At 37.8% G+C, this 20,080-nt stretch overlaps 1 protein-coding gene across 2 annotated transcripts; it reads left to right on the forward strand.

The window, feature by feature from the left end:
- The first annotated feature begins 10,333 nt into the window (after positions 1–10,333).
- On the forward strand, positions 10,334–20,014 carry amdhd2 (amidohydrolase domain containing 2). 2 transcript variants are annotated; one of them, XR_004847849.2, is made up of 12 exons: positions 10,334–10,647; positions 12,860–13,016; positions 13,205–13,341; positions 14,107–14,246; positions 14,345–14,399; positions 15,788–16,000; positions 17,129–17,217; positions 17,374–17,518; positions 18,141–18,244; positions 18,954–19,022; positions 19,409–19,510; positions 19,699–19,735. XR_004847849.2 is itself a non-coding variant. In XM_023276176.3 (12 exons), the coding sequence occupies exons 2-12, from the start codon at positions 12,934–12,936 to the stop codon at positions 19,776–19,778; spliced, it is 1,221 nt and encodes a 406-aa protein (XP_023131944.2). In that variant the 5' UTR covers positions 10,335–10,647; positions 12,860–12,933; the 3' UTR covers positions 19,779–20,014. The 2 variants fall into 2 exon arrangements, 1 of the variants encoding a protein (XP_023131944.2); XM_023276176.3 differs by having other exon boundaries at positions 10,335–10,647; positions 18,141–18,248; positions 19,699–20,014.
- Positions 20,015–20,080: the final 66 nt, after the last annotated feature.

A 20,080-nucleotide genomic window follows, 5' to 3' on the forward strand; every position in this document is an offset into this window, starting at 1 on the left:
CAAGTTTATATTTTAAATGATTTCCCATGTGAGCCCAAGAAGACTTCAATAACCTCCCTCCATCCCCAGGACACAACATATTTTATTACCATGTTCAATCTTTTTTTAAAAAAATATGTTTTTGAGTTTCATAGTTTTAGCATCGTTTTTTCTCTTCGCTTGTTTAGTTTTGTCATCTGTGTGAAAGGTGCTAAACAAATAAAGTTGAATTGATAAACTGAATAATTGACTAACTCATGATTGTGACAGAAGTATTTTCATTGTGATTTAAGGGTTTGTTTCATTTTTAAGGTTGGGGTTAAAATCTTGCAAAAAAAAGATTAAAGAAATAAACTACATTGAAAAAGCAATTAAATCAAAGGAAAGAAACATTTAATACAATAAAACTTTTAAAAAGAAAATTAAACATTAAACACAATTAAATTACATTAAACAGACAAAATATTTAATTAGATAATTAAACAGAAGATACAAAACGTAATTACGAAATTAAACAAATTTTTTTAAACAAAAATATTAAACATTAAAGATGAAATAATTTAGATAATTAAACATTTAAGAAATATGATTAAACAAGTAGAATATTAAAGATAAAAAAATACAAAAATTTAATTAGATTATTAAACCTTTAAAAAGACAAAACATTTAATTAAAAAATTAAATGTTTAATTAGAAAATTAAATCTTAAAGACAATAAAACTATAAATAGGAATTAAACAGAAAATACAATGAAGCATTTAAAAAGAAAATTAAACATTAAAAGGTTGTAAAATTGAAAAATTAAATATTGGGAAAGAAAAAAAAATTCAAACAAGCCGATAAAACATTTGAAAAAACAACAAACATTAAAAAGAAAACATTTTGAAATCAAATCAGACATTAGAAAAGAATAAAAGGTGAGAAAAGAGCAAAACTAAATGTTTAAGAAGAATCAAACTAAAGACAAAACATTTGAAAAGACACCAGTTAGACTTTAGAAGATCAAATTAAACAGAAGAGACAATAAAACGATCAAAAAGAGCAAAAACAGATAAACGTCTTAAAGCGTTTTCTAGTCTGAAACGAAAACATCAAGTTGTTTCTTCAAACATTTCCTCTTTCTATGTTCTTGGTTTGATTGTGGATAGATTTACTAAGAACTGATTTCAGAAAACTGCTTTCCAGATAAAGTCTACTAGTAGTTGAAGACGTTGATCAAACTAATGTTACCTTCTGATCTCCACAAACTTTACTGTTCAGTGAAATCAAAGTTTGTTGAGGATTTCTAAAAAACCCACAGGTGAAGGTCTGAGAAGAACTCAGATGGATGGTCTAAATGTGAAATCAAGACTCATGGTCACAAGTTTTAAGGCTTCTGTTAACCAGAAAGTTCAAACTAACAGAGAAGTACTGAGAAACTTTTTAAATTTCAGTCCTCAGACTGTCTGAAGGTTCAAACTAACAGAGAACTACTCAGGAACTTAGAAGATATCAGTCCTTGGACTGTCTGAAAGTTCAGTCTAACAGAGAACTACTGTGGCACTTAGAAAATTTCAGCCCTCAGACTGTCTGAAGGTTCAAACTAACAGAGAACTACTCAGGAACTTCAAAGATATCAGTCCTTGGGCTGTCTGAAAGTTCAATCTAACAGAGAACTACTGTGGGACTTCGAAAATTTCAGCCCTCAGACTGTGTGAAAGCTCAGGTCCTGAGGACTCGGGAGGTGTGGAGGCTTTGGAAAGTCTTGGAACTGAGGGTTCAACCCTCCAGCTCAAAGGCGTAAGTCCAACCTCCTGAGAAAAACGGTCGAGTCGAGACTCGAGTTAAAAAAAAAACTCGAAAACGACGAAAAATAGATGATAAATGCGCAAAAAAAAGAAGAATTAGTATCTGAGCAAGTAGCTCAGGGGGATAAGAAGAGAGACTACAGAGCGGAGGGTCGCAGGTTCAAGACCCACCACTGGCACTTTTCTTTCTTTGTCTTTGTCAGGATTTTGAGAAAATTTAAGAAGTGTCTGGTCTTGAACCAGCGACCTGCAGCTCCATAGGCAAATCCTTAACTCACTGAGCTACAGATCAGATGAAAAGAAATAATTTCGTCGTCCCTTTGACATCGTAGTTCCTGAAGTGACCACATGGGCAGAGCCAAGGCGGAGTCTGGGTGGAGTCAGGGCGGAGAGTAGGTGGGGAGGTGGGTGGCGGCCTCCCCCCTCTACTCCTCCACTTCCCCCCACCGCCCACCACACCTTCCCCCGCCCGACGAGTTCTTCGAGTCTCCACGAGTTCTTCGAGTCTCCACGGGTTTTCCCGAGTTTCTGGAGTTTCCACGAGGTCGGAGGCAGAACAAGTTGTCATGAAGAGGTGTTGAAGTCGGCCAGGATGGACTGACTTTTTACAGCGACTAGAAGGAAGATGCCTAGAAGAGCAGGTCTTTAACCACCATCCATAAAATCCATGGAGTCGCTCCAGAGAAATGAAGGGAGGTCAACTTTTATCAACCTCCATCCAGATGTTCAACTTGATATCTTTACTTTGACATTTTTAGCACCACAAACCTTTAGTATCACACTTTTTTATCATTTATTAGGATTTTAATCGAATCCACCAGCAGATTTTGTTTTTTGTTGACAAACTTTATTCTTGTCGTCGTGGGACTGCAGTATTTAAAACTGTTCCTTCTATCTGACCTCATGTTTATTAGTTTTAGTGGAGAAAGTTTTGTCAATTAGTCTCTTAAAAACTAAATAATTAATTGGATTAGTCAAGAGGTTAAAATTTCTTACTTTGTCATATATTAAATATGACAAAAAATATAAAAATAAAGTGTCTTGAGACGATTTGACCTGTATTTGGCGTTATATGAATAAAATTGAATTCAAATTGTATGTATCTTGTAATGTGGGAGTAATTCAGCCATATATGTTGGAAAACACATTTTCTTTGTCCATTAATCTGTTGTTTTCTCCCGTAATTCATTTCTTGTTTTGGTTTATAAAATGTCAAACCCAAATATATTCAGTTTACTGTCATAAAAACCAAAAAGATTTACATTCATGATGCAGGAATCAGGCAGTTGTTCACTTTTTATCTTAGTTTAGTCAGAAAGATAGTTGATAATGTGTGAATTGTTGCCGCTTGTGAGCCGTAGAAGGTTTTAATCTTTGGGGCCGAGTGTCAAAAAACATTTAGAAACAAACATCAGCAAAGTATTCAAAGATTTGAACATCATTTGCATGACAATGTCAAATTAAAGGACATTTATTTCCAACGTAAATGTGTGATATTCATCCTCTGGAGCGTTCTCTTCACATCATCTTCCACCTGGACTGGTTTGGTCGGGAGCATGTGCAACAAACATTTGAAAAACTGCACTTTAACATCAATGAATGACACTGAAGTTTAATCTCTACATAAATGAGACTGAGTCTGGATGTGCTGCTCTGTCATTAACTCCTAAGTTTAGGGAAAGTTCAAACAAAAGAGGACAGTTCAGATAAGACGTGAGAATGAGCTTATTTTGAAAAAACATCTCAGACTTTCTGAGCTTCAGCACCTCTAGCAAGATATTTTAACAACAAGTAACTCAAGAGATCCAGAAGTTGGAGTGTTAGCTTTAGCTGAGTCAAAGAACATGTGGGACGCTAACCTAGCAAACATTTCAGACTTTTCTCTGTGAATTCTGAGAAATAATTTACTATTTAATGACAGAGCTACACATCTTAACTCAGTCTCATGAAAACAGACTCTAATTCAGTGTCATCCATCCATATTAAAGTGCAGTTACCCAAAATGTTTGTTGCATGAGCTCCAACAAAACCTGTCCAGGTAGAAGGCCACTTTGACAAACAGGAAGTGGACGATTCCAACCAGATTTATAGAAGGGGGAACCGGACTGTACTAAGTGTGGTTGAGTATAGAGGGGTGTTCTGTGGGTTTTTAAGGCTGATAATGATTATTAGTGAGACATTTGGAGTAGATATTCATTTGCAGTAAATGAAAGTATTTAAAATCTTGGAGTTCAACTTAGAAGAACACAAACTTTAACAGAAAACTTTGTTGATACGTTTTTGTTTTGTTTACAGATGTTAAGTTAAAGGAGTTGTATTCGTGACGTATAACCAATCAAATCACTCCAGAAGACAGAGCGACCACAGGTAGATAAAGGTTCAGAGCCAAAGTAGCACCATTTTTAAATGTATTTATTACCGTAAATCAGTAAAAAATAAAATACTGATAATCAGTAAATCAGTCAGCCCACAATTACTACAATTCTACAATGTATGTCTCTTTCCTTTGACTTGTTATTTGTACAATATACGATGTATATGATGGCATTTTTTCATACTATGATGTTTTCTAAGAGACATACTCTGCTTGTTCTGGCCCTGGGCCGCTGCACTCCTCCTCTGTTGTTTTCTGGATTGTACTCAGCTGCATGCCTTCGTCCATCCGGCCTCCGTTGACTCGTCCCGCCTTCCGTCTCTGGAGCTGAAGCTGGATTGGAACAGACCAAACTACAGTCCAATCACGATGCCAGCTGCCTCTCAAAAGGCTCCTTCATCTGGTGGAACTTCTTCTGAGGGGAAGCTGAGCTGGCCTGGCAGAACTTTGGAGATGTGTTCCAGTGGTTGGTGGATGTGTGGGGAGATAGAGAGGGACCTTTGACTTGTTCAGAAAGGAAAACAGGGAACCCATTGGTAGTTTTAGTTGAGGATGCTACTGCGGTGTGTTTTTGGGCTTGAAGAGGTGAACAGGAAGAGTTTTTTTTTTCATATTGATTATCTTTTACTTTGTTCCTGGTTGGAATGCCCATCAATGTCAACATGAATTTCACTTTTAGTTCTGTTTATTTATTTTTATTTTACTACCACCCATTTGCTTTTAACCCCCTCACATGTTGTGTTGTTGTAAACTTCTTCTTTCAAATAAATACTCGTCTAACCCTCTGGAAACCAGTGTTTGGACTGTTTTGGTGTTTCTCCTCACCTACTTCAGACAGCCGGGACAAAACAACGTTTTGTGCGACCAAAGACTATACTATGACATTTTTACAGTGACATGCTATACTATGACGTTTTTAGAGCAACATGCTATACTATGATATTTTTTGGATGACATGCTAAACTATGACATTTTTTGAGCCACATGCTATGCAATGACATTTTTAGAGTGACATGCTATACTATGACGTTTTTAGAGCGACATGCTATACTATGACGTTTTTTGGACGACATGCTATACTATAACGTTTTTACAGCGACATGCTATACTATGACGTTTTAAGAGCAACATGCTTTACTATGATGTTCTTTGGACGACATGCTATACTATGACGTTTTTTGGACCAAAGGTTATACTATGACGTTTTTTGGGCGACATGCTATACTATGACATTTATAGAGCGACATGCTATACTATGACGTTTTTTTGGGCGACATGCTATATTATGACTTTTTTTGGGTGACATGCTATACTATGATATTTTTTGGACGACATGCTAAACTATGACGTTTTTAGAGCGACATACTATACTATGATGATTTAAGAGCAACATGCTATACTATGATGTTTTAAGAGCGACATGCTATACTATGATGTTCTTTGGATGACATGTTATACTATGACATTTTTTGGACCAAAGGTTATACTATGATGTTTTTAGAGTGACATGCTATATTATGACGTTTTTTGGACCAAAGGTTATACTGTGACGTTTCAAGAGCGACATGCTATACTATGACATTTATAGAGCGACATGCTTTACTATGACGTTTTTTGGGCGACATGCTATATTATGACGTTTTTAGAGCAACATGCTATACTATGACGTTTTTTTGGGCGACATGCTATACTATGATATTTTTTGGATGACATGCTAAACTACGACGTTTTTTGAGCCACATGCTATACAATGACATTTTTAGAGCGACATGCTATACTATGACGTTTTTAGAGCGACATGTTATACTATGACGTTTTTGGAGTGACATGCTATACGATGACGTTTTAAGAGCGACATGCTATACTATGACGTTTTAAGAGCGACATGCTATACTATGATGTTCTTTGGATGACATGTTATACTATGACATTTTTTGGACCAAAGCCTATATTATGAAGTTTTTAGAGCGACATGCTATACTATGACGTTTTTTGGACGACATGCTACACTACGACATTTTTAGAGCGACATGCTATACGATGACGTTTTTTGGACCAAAGCCTATATTATGAAGTTTTTAGAGCGACATGCTATACTATGATGTTCTTTGGACGACATGCTATACTATGACGTGTTTTGGACCAAAGGTTATACTATGATGTTTTTAGAGTGACATGCTATACTATCACGTTTTGAGAGCGACATGCTATACTATGACGTTTCAAGAGTGACATGCTATAGTATGACGTTTCAAGAGCGACATGCAATACGATGACGTTTTTAGTGACATGCTATACTATGACGTTTTCAGAGCAACATGCTATACTATGATGTTTTAAGAGCGACATGCTATACTATGATGTTCTTTGGATGACATGCTATACTATAACGTTTTTTGGACCAAAAGCTATACTATGATGTTTTTAGAGTGACATGCTATACTATGACGTTTTTAGAGCGACATGCTATACTATGATGTTCTTTGGACGACATGCTATACTATGACGTTTTTTGGACCAAAAGCTATACTATGATGTTTTTAGAGTGACATGCTATACTATGACGTTTTTAGAGCGACATGCTATACTATGATGTTCTTTGGACGACATGCTATACTATGACGTTTTTTGGACCAAAGGCTATACTATGACGTTTTTAGAGCGACATGCTATACTATGACTTTTTTAGATCGACATGCTATAGTATGATGTTTTTAGAGCGACATGCTATGCTATGACGTTTTAAGAGCGACATGCTATACTGTGACGTTTCAAGACCGACATGCTATACTGTGACGTTTCAAGACCGACATGCTATACTATGACGTTTCAAGACCGACATGCTATACTCTGATGTTTTTTGGACGACATGTTATACTATGACGTTTTTTGGGCGACATGCTATACTATGACTTTTTTAGATCGACATGCTATAGTATGATGTTTTTAGAGCGACATGCTATGCTATGACGTTTTAAGAGCGACATGCTATACTGTGACGTTTCAAGACCGACATGCTATACTGTGACGTTTCAAGACCGACATGCTATACTGTGACGTTTCAAGACCGACATGCTATACTCTGATGTTTTTTGGACGACATGTTATACTATGACGTTTTTTGGGCGACATGCTATACTTTGACGTTTTTAGGGCAACATGCTATAGTATGATGTTTTTAGAGCGACATGCTATGCTATGACGTTTTTAGAACGACATGCTATACTGTGACGTTTCAAGAGCGACATGCTGTACTATAACGTTTTTAGAGCGACAAGCTATACTATGATGTTTTAAGAGTGACATGCCATCCTATGATGTTCTTTGGACGACATGCTAAACTGTGACGTTTTTTGAGCCACATGCTATACCATGACGTTTTTTGGGCGACATGATATATTATGAAGTTTTTAGAGCAACATGCTAAACTATGACGTTTTGAGAGCAACATGTTATACTATGATGTTTGTTGGGCGACACTCTATACTATAGGCTTTTTAAATTGACATATTACTATGACGTTTTTTTTGTTTTAGTTTTTTTTGTTTTTTAGCAACATACAAGAATTTGAACAGTTTTAAAAATTACTATACTTTTACTTGTGCAATTTAATATTATTCTATGGCATTTTTTAGACGACATGTTATACTCTGATGTTTTCTTGAAAAACATACTATTTTGACAATATACTGCACTATGACATTTTTTGAACCACATATCATACATGACAATTTTAGGCAACATTCTATCATTTTGCACTTTTTGAACCACATAATAATCAGTTGGGGTTTTTTTGCCGACATGCTATACTATGAACTACAGGCCATACTATGTTATTCTTGAAAAGTATACTATACTTTGACATTTTCTGAACTACATCCTATACTATGGCATTATACACAGAGTGCTTTGGTTACATGTTGATTTATAATCTAGATTTTTTTCTGTTTTGTTTTTTGACGGGATTACCACAGATCTGACTGTGAACACTGTTGACACCCACCTGAGGGAGATGCTGTCTAAGATCTCAAGGCTGCTTGGTCGTGGTCTTTCTGGTCCTGCTCCAGAACGCCTTCATCAACTACGTCTTCTTTTGAAGAGGCCCTCAGATGCTGCAATCTCTGACCTTAAGGAGGAACTGCTACTTTCACTCTGTAACGAGACGGCAGTTATTTTAAAGACCCAGCTCCTGTCGGCTTTGAAAGAAAGTTTAATACCCATCAAAACAGAACTACAGACAGTTAAATCTAAGCTGTCGGTCAGTATTTCAAACATCAGGTCCGACCCGGCTGCCCTAATGCACGCTGTGGGTGAAACGGAAACTTCATTCTCCACATCACCGACGACATTGTCACACTCCAAAGCAGAGCACCTGTCTGCTGAACTTTTAAAAGTGGACTATAAATGTGAAGAATGTGAGCAGCAGCAGACTGTGAGCAGCGGAACAGATGTGATCAGAAAGAAGTCATTTTCTTTTTATTTTCTTTCTGGTTTACTTGATGCTGTCAGATGCAGATGTTGGAGCTGATTCTGATCTTTCAGGATAAAAAGCTGCTTTTCCTTCACAGACTTTTCAGGAAATTATACTCTCAGGTTTTCTCTGCTATTTATATTTTTATTATCTGTGATTATTTCATTATTTCTTTATTGTAAAAATAAAGTTTGAGGTATAAAGACTCATTTAGTTATTTTAATCCTGAAATCTTTGATGTAGCAGAACTAAACTTCCAGTTTCCTTCTTGTACTTCTGATACTAGAACTAAACATATCTTCAACACGGATCATCTGCTTTTAATGAATCAGCAGCAACATCACAACAACAAATGAGACAATTTTCAACAAATTAATGAAACTGATGTCATTTAAAACTATCAGAGTCTGTTTTAGTGTCAAATTAAAGCTGATTACTGACAACTAGAACATTAACGTTACTGTTTTAATCACATTTAAGTTTCCTGAATGTTACATTAATGTCAACCAGCCACAGTTTTATGAACTTAATGAACCACATTACAGGAACAGAACACACTTCAGCTGTTTACATGAAACTCAACACATTAACTTGATGCTACGTTAGCTTTAATCAGGCTACCACTGAGCAGCTAGCTCGGTTAGCATCGCTAACATTAAAGCTAATATTTACTATGCTAACTTTCTTCTCTGGTCAACACGCACTGAAACAAACTCCACCAACATCTGGAGTGCATGGCACACATTATATCTGACACTAAAGCTGCATATAAAGTGCATTAAAAGCAGCACCGATACGAAAATAAACATTTACTTACCGCACTATTAGAGTCCTTTCAGTGTCTGCTGGTAGAATCAGCCGAAGGTAGAAAACTGGTTAAAACAAGCCAACGGGCAGGAAAACTGTCTGTGGAAAATGTTCTGCTGCTCCACCGATAAATAAACCAACAGTTATTATGTCAGAATTAATCCAAAGGAGGCGAGTAGCGTCTCTACTGCCTCCTCCATAGGACCTGTCAATCATTCCGGACCGGACTGTCAATCAAGTAGTCCCGCCCCCTGGCTTCGCAAAACTTTAACGCTCTGTAGAAAAATCAATATTGATTTATTTTAAGATCGGCCACCTGATCTCTCATTTTGACCATGAAAACTCACGAAAAAAATGTATGTACAGTCTATGCACCGTACTCTGTTTGGCTCCACACTTGCTGATGACCACTTCCGGTTTCAGAAAATGAAAAAACGGACCTTTTTTCGTTTGTCTCTTACTGATTTTACTTTCTTGTTATTCTAAATATAAAACGAAAATCAAAGCATTTAAAAAAAATCGTATATCCCTGTTTGATCATGAAAAGGAAAACGCCTTGTATTTAAATTTAAATTTTTGTATTTTAAAACGAAAATCAAATAACCACTCGTTTTTTGTTTTTCAATACCCGTTTCAGAACGGAAAATCCAATTACCAGACCCGTACACGGACCATACACGGACCCACGAGTCACAGTTTTAAAATCTTTTAGAAACTAAACTTCAATACAAAGTAGAGCACATATTAGTCACTCTATTCTATTTTCTGTTTCATTTGGTGTCAGAATTAGCGGAGATTAGAGGCGTCTGTTCATTAACGTTATTTCTCAGGTGTGACTCCTCTTTTTTCTTGCTATGTCAGCAGACTCTTGTTTTGATCAGCTGACCTGCAGCTCCGTTCAGTCACATGACTCCATCCGCTTCCTGTTTCTGTCCGACAGATCAACTCTCCTTCTGGATCAATCCGCAGAGCTAGAAGCGTAAAACTCTGCTTTGGTTATTGTTTTTGCAAAAGTAGCTGCGGGGAAAGTTCAGCAGCCGAACTCGGTTCAAAAACACAGCGTTTTAATGCAGCTCGTCTCAGTGTTTTGGAGGCGGCGGAGCGTCGTGTTGGCGGTTTGACAAGTCAAGTTTCTACTATAATAAGTGTTTTAATGTGAATTGAATACATGCCGACCTCACACCTGGATTCTACAGATTCTGACAGTTAATACGACATTGTGTGTAAAGGTATGTAGAAGAGGTCTGAGCTGAGGACGCCTTAAATCGACTGCTTTCTGAATGGAATTTGGTTTCCTGCGTTTTCCCTCAAAATAACAGAGGTACAATGGAATGTAGAAACAGTTTACTGGGTTTATTACATCAGACACTGAGAGCAGACAGAAGATTAGAGGTCAAAGTCAGCTGCTGCACCTACAGAGATCAGAGTTCATGTCTATAAATCCTGGAGAATGTATGAGTGGATCCTCATTCCCAGAGATAGTGTTTCTGCAGCCCTGGCTTGTGCAATTCTACTAAAATAACACTTTTACTGCAGAACCTTTACTTGTAATTGAGTGTTTTTGCAGCGTGATATTTGTGCTTCTACTTAGAGTATATTTCCCTGTATCAAACCACTGAGTTTATCCAACCAGCTTATAGATATTCAGTTTATGTTCTGATTTTTTTTTCCACAAAATACACAAAATAAGAGTGACAAAGTAGTACAAAATGAAATACAGAGGAAAAAGCGGCAGAAAAACCAGTGGACTGTTTTAAAAATGCCCACTTGAATAATATTACATGAAACTCTGTAGAACACAAAATTAGCTTAGAGAAAATAATATGACTAAATAAAAGTCACAGCAGACTAACAGTAACATAATATGAATGATAACAACAACAAACTACTTCTCAGTGAATTCTGGCTTTGCTGCTATTAGCACCACATAGTTCCTGTTAGTTCCTGGTGGATTCTGTTAGCTACAGAAAACACCTGTTAGCTAAAGATAGCTCAGGTTAGCTTCTGATTGATCTTGCTAAATTAGTTCCAGAAAGTTCCTGATGGGTCTTGTTGGCTATCTTGTCCTGTAGATTTATAAAGCTCCTGTTAGCTCTCATGAGTTTCTGCTAGCTTGTAAGGTTTCCAGTCAGCTCTTGTTGGCTCCTGTTAGCTCTGTTTAGCTCCAGTAAAATGTAACAAACTATCTCCTGTTAGCGCCTTTAATCTCCAGTTAATGCCTGTTTGCTCCAGTGAGCGTGTTTTAGCTCCAGCTAGCGTATGTTAGCTACTGATTTGCTACCCATTAGTGCATATTAGTTCCAGTTAGCTACTGTTAGCTTCTGATGACTCCTATGACCACAGAAAACTCCTGCTATCTCCAGTTAGCTCTTGTTGGCTCCTATTAGCTCTGTTTAGCTCCAATAAAATGCAAGAAGCTATCACCTGTCAGCACCTTTTAGCTCCAGTTAATGCCTGTTAGCTCCAGTGAGTATGTATTAGCTCCAGATACCTTATGTTAGCTACTAATAAGCTACCTGTTAGTGCTTATTAGTTCCAGTTAGCTGCTGTTAGCTCCTGATGACTCCTATGACCACAGAAAACTCCTGCTATCTCCAGTTAGCTCTTGTTAGCTGCTGTTAGCTCTGTTTAGCTCCAGTAAAATGTAACAAACTATCTCCTGTTAGCACCTTTAATCTCCAGTTAATGCCTATTAGCTCCAGTGAGCATGTTTTAGCTCCAGATAGATTATGTTAGCTACTGATTAGCTACCTTTTAGTACTTATTAGTTCCAGTTAGCTACTGTTAGCTCCTGATGACTCCTATAGCTACAGAAAACTCCCGCTATCTCCAGTTAGCTCTTGTTGGCTCCTATTAGCTCTGTTTAGCTCCAATAAAATGCAAGAAGCTATCTTCTGTTAGCACATTTTAGCTCCAGTTAATGCCTGTTAGCTCCAGTGAGCATGTATTAGCTCCATATAGCTTATGTTAGCTACTGATTAGCTATCCGTAGGGGTTAATTAATTCCAGTTAGCTACTGTAAGCTCCTGATGGCTCCTATTACATGTTAGGCCCTGAATTGGTCCTATTAGCTCCCGTAGCTACAGAAAATTTCTGCTAGCTCCAGATAGCTCCTATTAGATAGATCTTATTAACTTTTGATAGCTGCTGTTAGCTCATGTCGCTACAAAAACTCATGTAATCACCAGTTAGCTTCTGTTAGGTGTGAAGGCTACTGTTAGCTTTTCTGACTCCTGTTAGCTCCAAATAAGTCTTAATAAATAAATAATCTTCACCATTGTGAAACTTGCTAGGAGATGTTTTTTCAAACTCATTTGTCCTTAGTCAAAATTGCTAATATAAACTCTGTTGATGTGCTAATTGATTAATTGTCTTCAGTGGCTGCACGTCTGATGTAAACATTTTTAAAAACCTTTAAATTTGAAGTTTCAACCTTCACAGATTCCTGAAGCTGATCGGGTGGAGTTAGCGGTTAGCGGCTTCGTCTCCACTCGTTTGCAAGGACACAAAACAAAATGCCGTCAAATGGATCAGTGTCGGATGCGCCGATCACTCAGTTCATCAATTGCAGGATCCTGAGAGATCACAAGCTGCAGAGGTAAACACACCACATGCACTGAAAACACCACTCAGCTCCTGTGTGTAAAAAGTAGTTGACATATTGTACATTTTTAAACATTTTTTTAGCTTTATCGTCTTCCTGTTGCTTCCTGTTGGAGGTCTCTGAATGCATCACATCAGTGTGTGCATGTGTTAGTGTTTGTTTGTGTTTGTGTCTGTGTGCAGAGAGGATCTGTGGGTGCGTGAAGGCCGGATTTTAGATCCAGAAAAGCTGTTCTTCGATGAGCTGGGCTACGCTGATGAACGTGTCGACTGTGAAGGCAGCATTATTGCTCCAGGATTCATAGACGTCCAGATCAACGGTACACACGAATACACACAAGTGCACAAACACGGACAAGCATTCATGATGATAAGTTGTCGTTCTTCACGTCGTGCTGCCTTCTATTTGAAACTCTGATCGGTCTTCAGGACAGACTATAAATATGAAATGAATCTGTCATTTTAACATAACATTCATGGTAGTAATATTTAGTACCACCTGTATGGAGGCCCGCAAGGCTCACAGCGAGGATGCTATCCATTAATGACAGTGCACACCTCCCTGCATGTGAATGTTCAACCAAAACAATTCCACTCATCACTATTTTAAAGGAACACCAAAACTTCTGCTAGCTTCTGAGGGCTCGCTTTTTTGTTGGCACCTATTAGGTTCTCTTAGATCCAGTCAGTGCCTTTTAGCTCTTAAGGCTTGCTGCTAGCTCTTGTGGGCTCTTGTTAGATTTGTTTAGCTCCAGAAAGATCCATTTGGCTCTGGTTAGAACCTATTGGCACATTTTTAGCTTCAATTAGTGCCTGTTAACTCAACTGAGCGCCTCTTAGCTCCAGATAACCCATGCTAGCTACTGATGGACCCTGGAGCTCTTGCTGGCCCAAGATAGCTGTTTGTTCCTTCTGCTGCTTACTATCCTTTGAGAAAACTTCTACTAACACAATTTAGCTTCTTTTAATGCAAGACAATTGTGATTGGTTGAAAGAAATGAACTCCTATTAACTCCTGATAGCCCCTGATAGCTCCTGTTGATTCCTATAGCTTCAGAAAACTCCTGTTAACTCCTGTTCTGCAGGAGGTTACGGCATCGACTTCTCTAGGGTGTCTGAGGACGTCAGCGGTGGAGTTTCCTTTGTGGCCAAAAAGATCCTGGAACACGGAGTGACATCTTTCTGTCCAACTCTGGTCACATCTCCGGCTGCCATCTACCACAAGGTTTAAACTCAGCAGAAGAACATTTAGAATTACTTTATATCTGTGAAGTGAAACTGATGCATATACAATCTAAACTGTAATCACAATGTGTGTTTCAGGTTTTGCCTCAAGTCAAAGTTCACAACGGAGGACAACATGGAGCTGGAGTTCTTGGTGAGATGTACAAACAGCTGAAATAACTTTTTTATGATTTATTTTCAACAATGGTGTCCTCCTTGGTCGTCTCCCATGAAGTCCACTTTGGCTCAAACAACGATGGATGGTGTGATCTGACACTGATGTACCTTGACCTTGGAGTTCACCTTTAATGTCTTTAGAGGTTGTTCTGGGTTCTTTTGTTACCATTCCTATTATCCGTCTCCTCAATTTGTCATCAATTTTCCTCCTGTGGCCACGTCCAGGGAGGTTGGCTACAGTCCCATGGATCTTACATTTCTGAATAATATGTGCAACTGTAGTCACAGGAACATCAAGCTGCTTGGAGATGGTCTTATAGCCTTTACCTTTAACATGCTTGTCTATAATTTTCTTTCTAATCTCCTGAGACAACTCTCTCCTTGGCTTCCTCTGGTCCATGTTTAGTGTGGTACACACCATGTCACCAAACAGCACAGTGACTACTGTAACCCTATAAATAGGCCGACTGACTGATTACAAGTTTGTAGACACCTGTGATGCCAATTAGAGGACACACCTTGATTGAACATGTCCCTATGGTCACATTATTTTCAGTCTTTTCTAGGGGTGCCATCATTTTTGTCCAGGCCTGTTTCATGAGTTTGTTTTTTAAAATAATTCTGTTAAACCACAGTTCAAAAGCAATGTCTGATTTTCATTGGTTAATTTTCATAGAATTTTTTTATTTATTATTACTTTTGTCAGATTCAAATTATTTCTCTGACCATTGTGGGTTTTTCTTTCATTAACTGAGGGGTACCAACAATTTTGTCCACATGTGTAGCTGGCAATAATGGAAAGATGTTAAAATATTGCTTAAACTAATGAGTTATTGGTTCCAAACAAATTGACTTAAACACTGGCAGTTCGACTAAATAATACATATTTAACATTATATGCTTTTATATAATTTGGTGTTAAATAAGATCCAATTTAAGCCCAGTGAGTTATGCAGTCTGACAGGCAGATGGATGACCTTCACATTTAAAGGCTGAGGATCATAGTCCTACACTGGAGACACATTTTTACATATTGTGTTTAAAAGCCATAAGGAGTTGTATTTAGCATAATGTTTGACCTTTAAAACAGCTCCAGTGGAGACATTCAGAAGATAATTTCTGTTATTTTTTTCACACAGTCAGAAGCAGACGAAGCTTTTAACTGAACAACTTCACACAGTCGACTTTCATGTCCACATTCACCCACACATCTGTACTGCACTGTTAATGTGTTCACTGAAGCTCTGCAGTGATGGAGACCAACACTTTTACACTAGTGATCTCCTGAAATGTCCGTTTGTTGGGGTCTACTTTCAGCGGCGGATGAATCCACGTTTGTTGAGTGTTTGTCGTGTAAATGTGCAGGTTTCCATCTGGAGGGTCCGTTCATCAGTGCTGAGAAGAAGGGAGCCCACCCAGAGCAGTACCTCAGAACCTTCAGGTCTGGAGGGGTCCAGGACCTGACGGAGGTCTACGGCAGCCTGGACAACGTTGCCGTGGTAACACTGGCTCCTGAGCTGGCCAACAGCCAATCGGTGGTGAGGGAGCTCAGCCAGAGAGGCATCACTGTGTCCTTAGGTGAGTTCACCTGAACACAGGAAGCAGCAGCAACATTTACTGATTTACATCATTTCAACATTAAACCCTAAATTAAAAAAATATTAAGTTCTTTCTTCTTCTTTTTATTTGTTGCGATTAAGTTTATTATTGTTAGAATTATTATTAATAAATAATAATATTTAGTTTTGTTATTATTAATTTATTGCTGTACATTATTAATTGTCCACCATCTTTATTTCTTGTGAGGTAGTAGTAGTGGTAATAATATTAATAATTGGTCTCATTATTATTATTGTTGTTGTTGATGGTATACTTTATTTTAAACCATTTTTGTTTTCTATGAGGTTTAATTATTATTATTATTATTATTATTATTATTATTATTATTATTATTATTATTATTATTATTATTATTATTATTATTATTATGAATAATAATAATAATAATAATATGTATATTTAATTGATTTTATTCTGAATATGTTGCAATGCTTTGAATTCCTATGATTGTTGTTGTTGTTGTTTTGGTTATTTTTCATGTACAGTTTTATTGTTTGTTTTTTTTATTTCCACTGAGGTTATTAATGTTGTTGTTGTTGTTGTCTTGGTTATAGTATTTATTCTAAACCAATTTTCACGTGCAGTTTAATTGTCATTATTTTATTGTTCTTTTCTGTAATTTTAAGAAATTCTTATTTGGTGTTAGCTTTTATTAACATAATTTTATTGTTTTTATTATTCATTTCAAATGTATTCATGTGTAGTTTTATCGGTATTATTTTATTGGTTTCATCCTTAATTTAAAGTATTAAAAAAAAGAAAACTCAGCTCTTCATTGAGCACCTTTGCACTTGATAGACTACACTCCTATATTGACATCTGAACTTGTTTTATGGCTCTTAACAGGTTGTTTTCTCCTGACTAGATCCTTGCTTGTGTTGTATCTCTTCTCAGGTGTACGTCTCTTTGGATAAAAGCGTCTGCTTATTTTATTTTTATTTTTTGGGGACTCTATTATTGATTTTCTGTTATTTGTATTTCCTTTGCGCTTTGGTCTCAAATTGTTTTTTTTTCTACCTGAAGTTTCTCAATAAAACCCTTTGAATCACTCTGTCAGACTAAAGTTTGTGGGACTGTTTGCTGCAGGTCACTCGGTGGCCAACCTGTCTCAGGCTGAGGAGGCTGTTCAACACGGAGCCTCCTTCATCACTCACCTGTTCAACGCCATGCTGCCGGTCAGTCCAGCATTCTTCCTGTTTTAGCTCTGGTTTTGGTCTCCATCTGTCTGTTTAGCTGCTAAACACCGCAGCAAATATTCAGCAGCTGCTACTTGATCAGTCACAGTATAATAAATGTAAAAATGATCCTTCTGAGTGTGTTTTATGGTCCAGTTCCACCATCGTGACCCCGGCATCGTGGGTCTGCTGACCAGCGATCAGGTCCCTGCAGGCCGGACTGTGTATTATGGGATGATCGCTGACGGGATCCACACCAACCCTGCAGCGCTGCGAATCGCCCACCGAGCTCATCCTTCAGGTCTGTGGGGCCTCTTCTGTTATTCTGTTGGACGTTATGTATTTCCATGCAAATTATTAACAAGCTGGATGTTCATTTAGTCACACTGGTCCTTTATAATTGTGCAGATGTCCAGTCGGCAAAAGTAAAACTCCAAATTCATCAAAAAAGCTCCAAAAATCCCTTAATAATTGATGCAGTCACCCCATGGTGTTCAATCCAGAGGGGATTTCTTCACCCTGCAGGAGAACAGATTTTCTGTGAGCAGAATTTGGGTCAATAAAGGAATCAGCTGTGTGATAGCTTGAACCAGATGTTTCATCTGGTAGTCCCCAACAAAGGCTTGGTTGACTTTCTAAAACAGTGAGCAGCTCTTTTAGGAAATTTTTCTTTGAGGAACTTTCATTTCATGATCAGTGAGTTTTTTTGTGTGGTTGGACTACATGGAAGATTTGAATAATTTAACTCCAGAGGAGATTTCTCAGGAGTGTTCAAGAATATTTCTGCAGACTTTGGTTTGAAGGATTTTTTGAATATTTAGACTTGTCACAGTTGTGACACTACATGTGCAGCTTGTTTTCCCACTAAGACACATCAGAATGTCTGTTTTTGCTGATAACAGCAACTGTTTGTTTGTTTGCAGGTTTGGTTCTGGTGACGGACGCCATCACAGCGATGGGTCTTCCTCCAGGGCATCACACTCTGGGTCAGCAGGTCATCGAGATCCAGGGTCTCCATGCTTACGTGGCAGGTCTTAGTTTCCTCATTATAAAGTCAATTATTAGAATTATTTTCCATTTAATGTTCAAGAAAGAAGCCACACCAAAGCTGAAAAAAGAGATAATAGAGTCACTGAAGTGCTGTTTTTAGTCTACCTGTAACTTCAGGTATCAATGTCACATGATCAAGTCAACTGATCACTTAATCTCGTTATTATAATCTGAATTTTAACTAAAATTTTGGCATCTGAATGTGTCCTGCTGTATTTATAGCTTATTTATTATTTGGATGCTGAACACTTGCTTGTGAACATTGAAAGTAACAATGGGTTGATTGCCACCACTGCCAGGAGCTTTTCAGAGATGACAGTTTATTTTTGGGCACTTTTGTGAATGAAACGCAGAATAAAGTGATGAAATGTTCCGATTTTAAGTTTTCTGATCTAGTAGCACGTTACAGATGAGTAGTTCAAGGACGTCTGAAGGTTAAAAATCTGATGATTCTGTCTGATTTTACAATTTCTGGTTGACAAATGGTGTCATTTAGGTGACTGACGGGTTTTCAGAGCTTTGAAACAAAGCCACTTAATTAAATGGTAAATCATTACCTTAACTGATGCTGCAGAAATGAACAAACATTTCACAGAATTAACAAACATAGAAAGTGATGATGCAGACATGCAACATGTAAAATTGACATTAAGCCTGTTTTTAATTTCACTGCATCCACCTTTCAGGCACTAAGACGCTCAGCGGCAGCATCGCCACCATGGACATGTGTGTGAGACACTTCAAACAGGCTTCAGGTAGGTTTGTGTATGTAAACACCTGCACCCATTACCTTCCATCCTGGCAGCCAAAGAGCAGCTCAGTGCAACCACAACATACAGAAAACTATACGAAAGAAGTACCTGGTTGAGGTTTATTGTTTTTTTAAAGAATTATCTGAAAAATGATGCTTGCTTTGAAAAACACAAGTGCAGATAATACATTTATATCAGGTTTGGCGAAGGAAAGCTTCAGAGAGACCAAAGACACAAAGAAACAACCACATAGAAACAGAAAATGATCCCAAAGAGACACAAAACGATGTTGTTAGGATTCAGTAAGCAGCTGCCTTCACGTCATCTTCCGTCCAGCTGTGGCTGCAGATGTTTTCCTCCCTCAGTCGTCGCTCTGTTGCTGTTTCCAGGCTGCAGTGTAGAAGAAGCTCTGGAGGCTGCTTCCCTCCATCCTGCTCAGCTGCTGGGAATCAGCCACAAGAAGGGGAAGCTGGACTACGACTGCGACGCAGGTCAGGACTACAAATACCGCCATCTTTGTTTCTGCACTGAGTCCATGCTGTTTTCATCCTGCGTTCACCTGAAACTCTCAGAGTATTAATAACTTACTTATCTGTTAAGCAGCCAAACCAACCTGTTCTTGAACCTGTCCTATAATTATAATTATTATGTGTTTAACCACCTGTCACCTGTGTTACAGACCTGGTTCTGCTCGATGACGCCCTCAACGTCAAAGCCACATTCATCTCTGGAGAAGAAGTTTGGAGAAAAGAACCGTAGAAGAAGAAGAAGAAGATGGAAACTGTGGAGACCTTCTGTGCCTTTAGTTTCTGCGCTGTGGGAGATGACTTTTATGAACCTGCATCCAGACTCTTTACAGTTTATTATTTTGGTATTGAAGTCAGTGTTACTGTGAGACGATGTACCTCTGCAGAGCAATAACTGGACTGTTATTATGTATTTTTTCAACAGAGGAGAGCTGTGATATTAAACACTTGACAACAGTCAAAGTGGAATATTTCACCGCTTTTTCTGCAAGACTTATTTCACTACACATCTTATAATTTTCATGACTGTTACTG

This window comes from Amphiprion ocellaris, chromosome 19, assembly GCF_022539595.1.
Source record: "Amphiprion ocellaris isolate individual 3 ecotype Okinawa chromosome 19, ASM2253959v1, whole genome shotgun sequence".
Classification (NCBI taxonomy): domain Eukaryota; kingdom Metazoa; phylum Chordata; class Actinopteri; family Pomacentridae; genus Amphiprion; species Amphiprion ocellaris.

Coding starts and splice junctions, on each gene's coding strand:
- amdhd2 (XM_023276176.3), top strand. CDS start 12,934: ATGCCGTCAAATGGATCAGTGTCGGATGCGCCGATCACTCAGTTCATC. Junction 16,001..17,128: donor AGGCATCACTGTGTCCTTAG/GTGAGTTCACCT, acceptor TGTTTGCTGCAG/GTCACTCGGTGGCCAACCTG. Junction 19,023..19,408: donor ACACTTCAAACAGGCTTCAG/GTAGGTTTGTGT, acceptor TGCTGTTTCCAG/GCTGCAGTGTAGAAGAAGCT.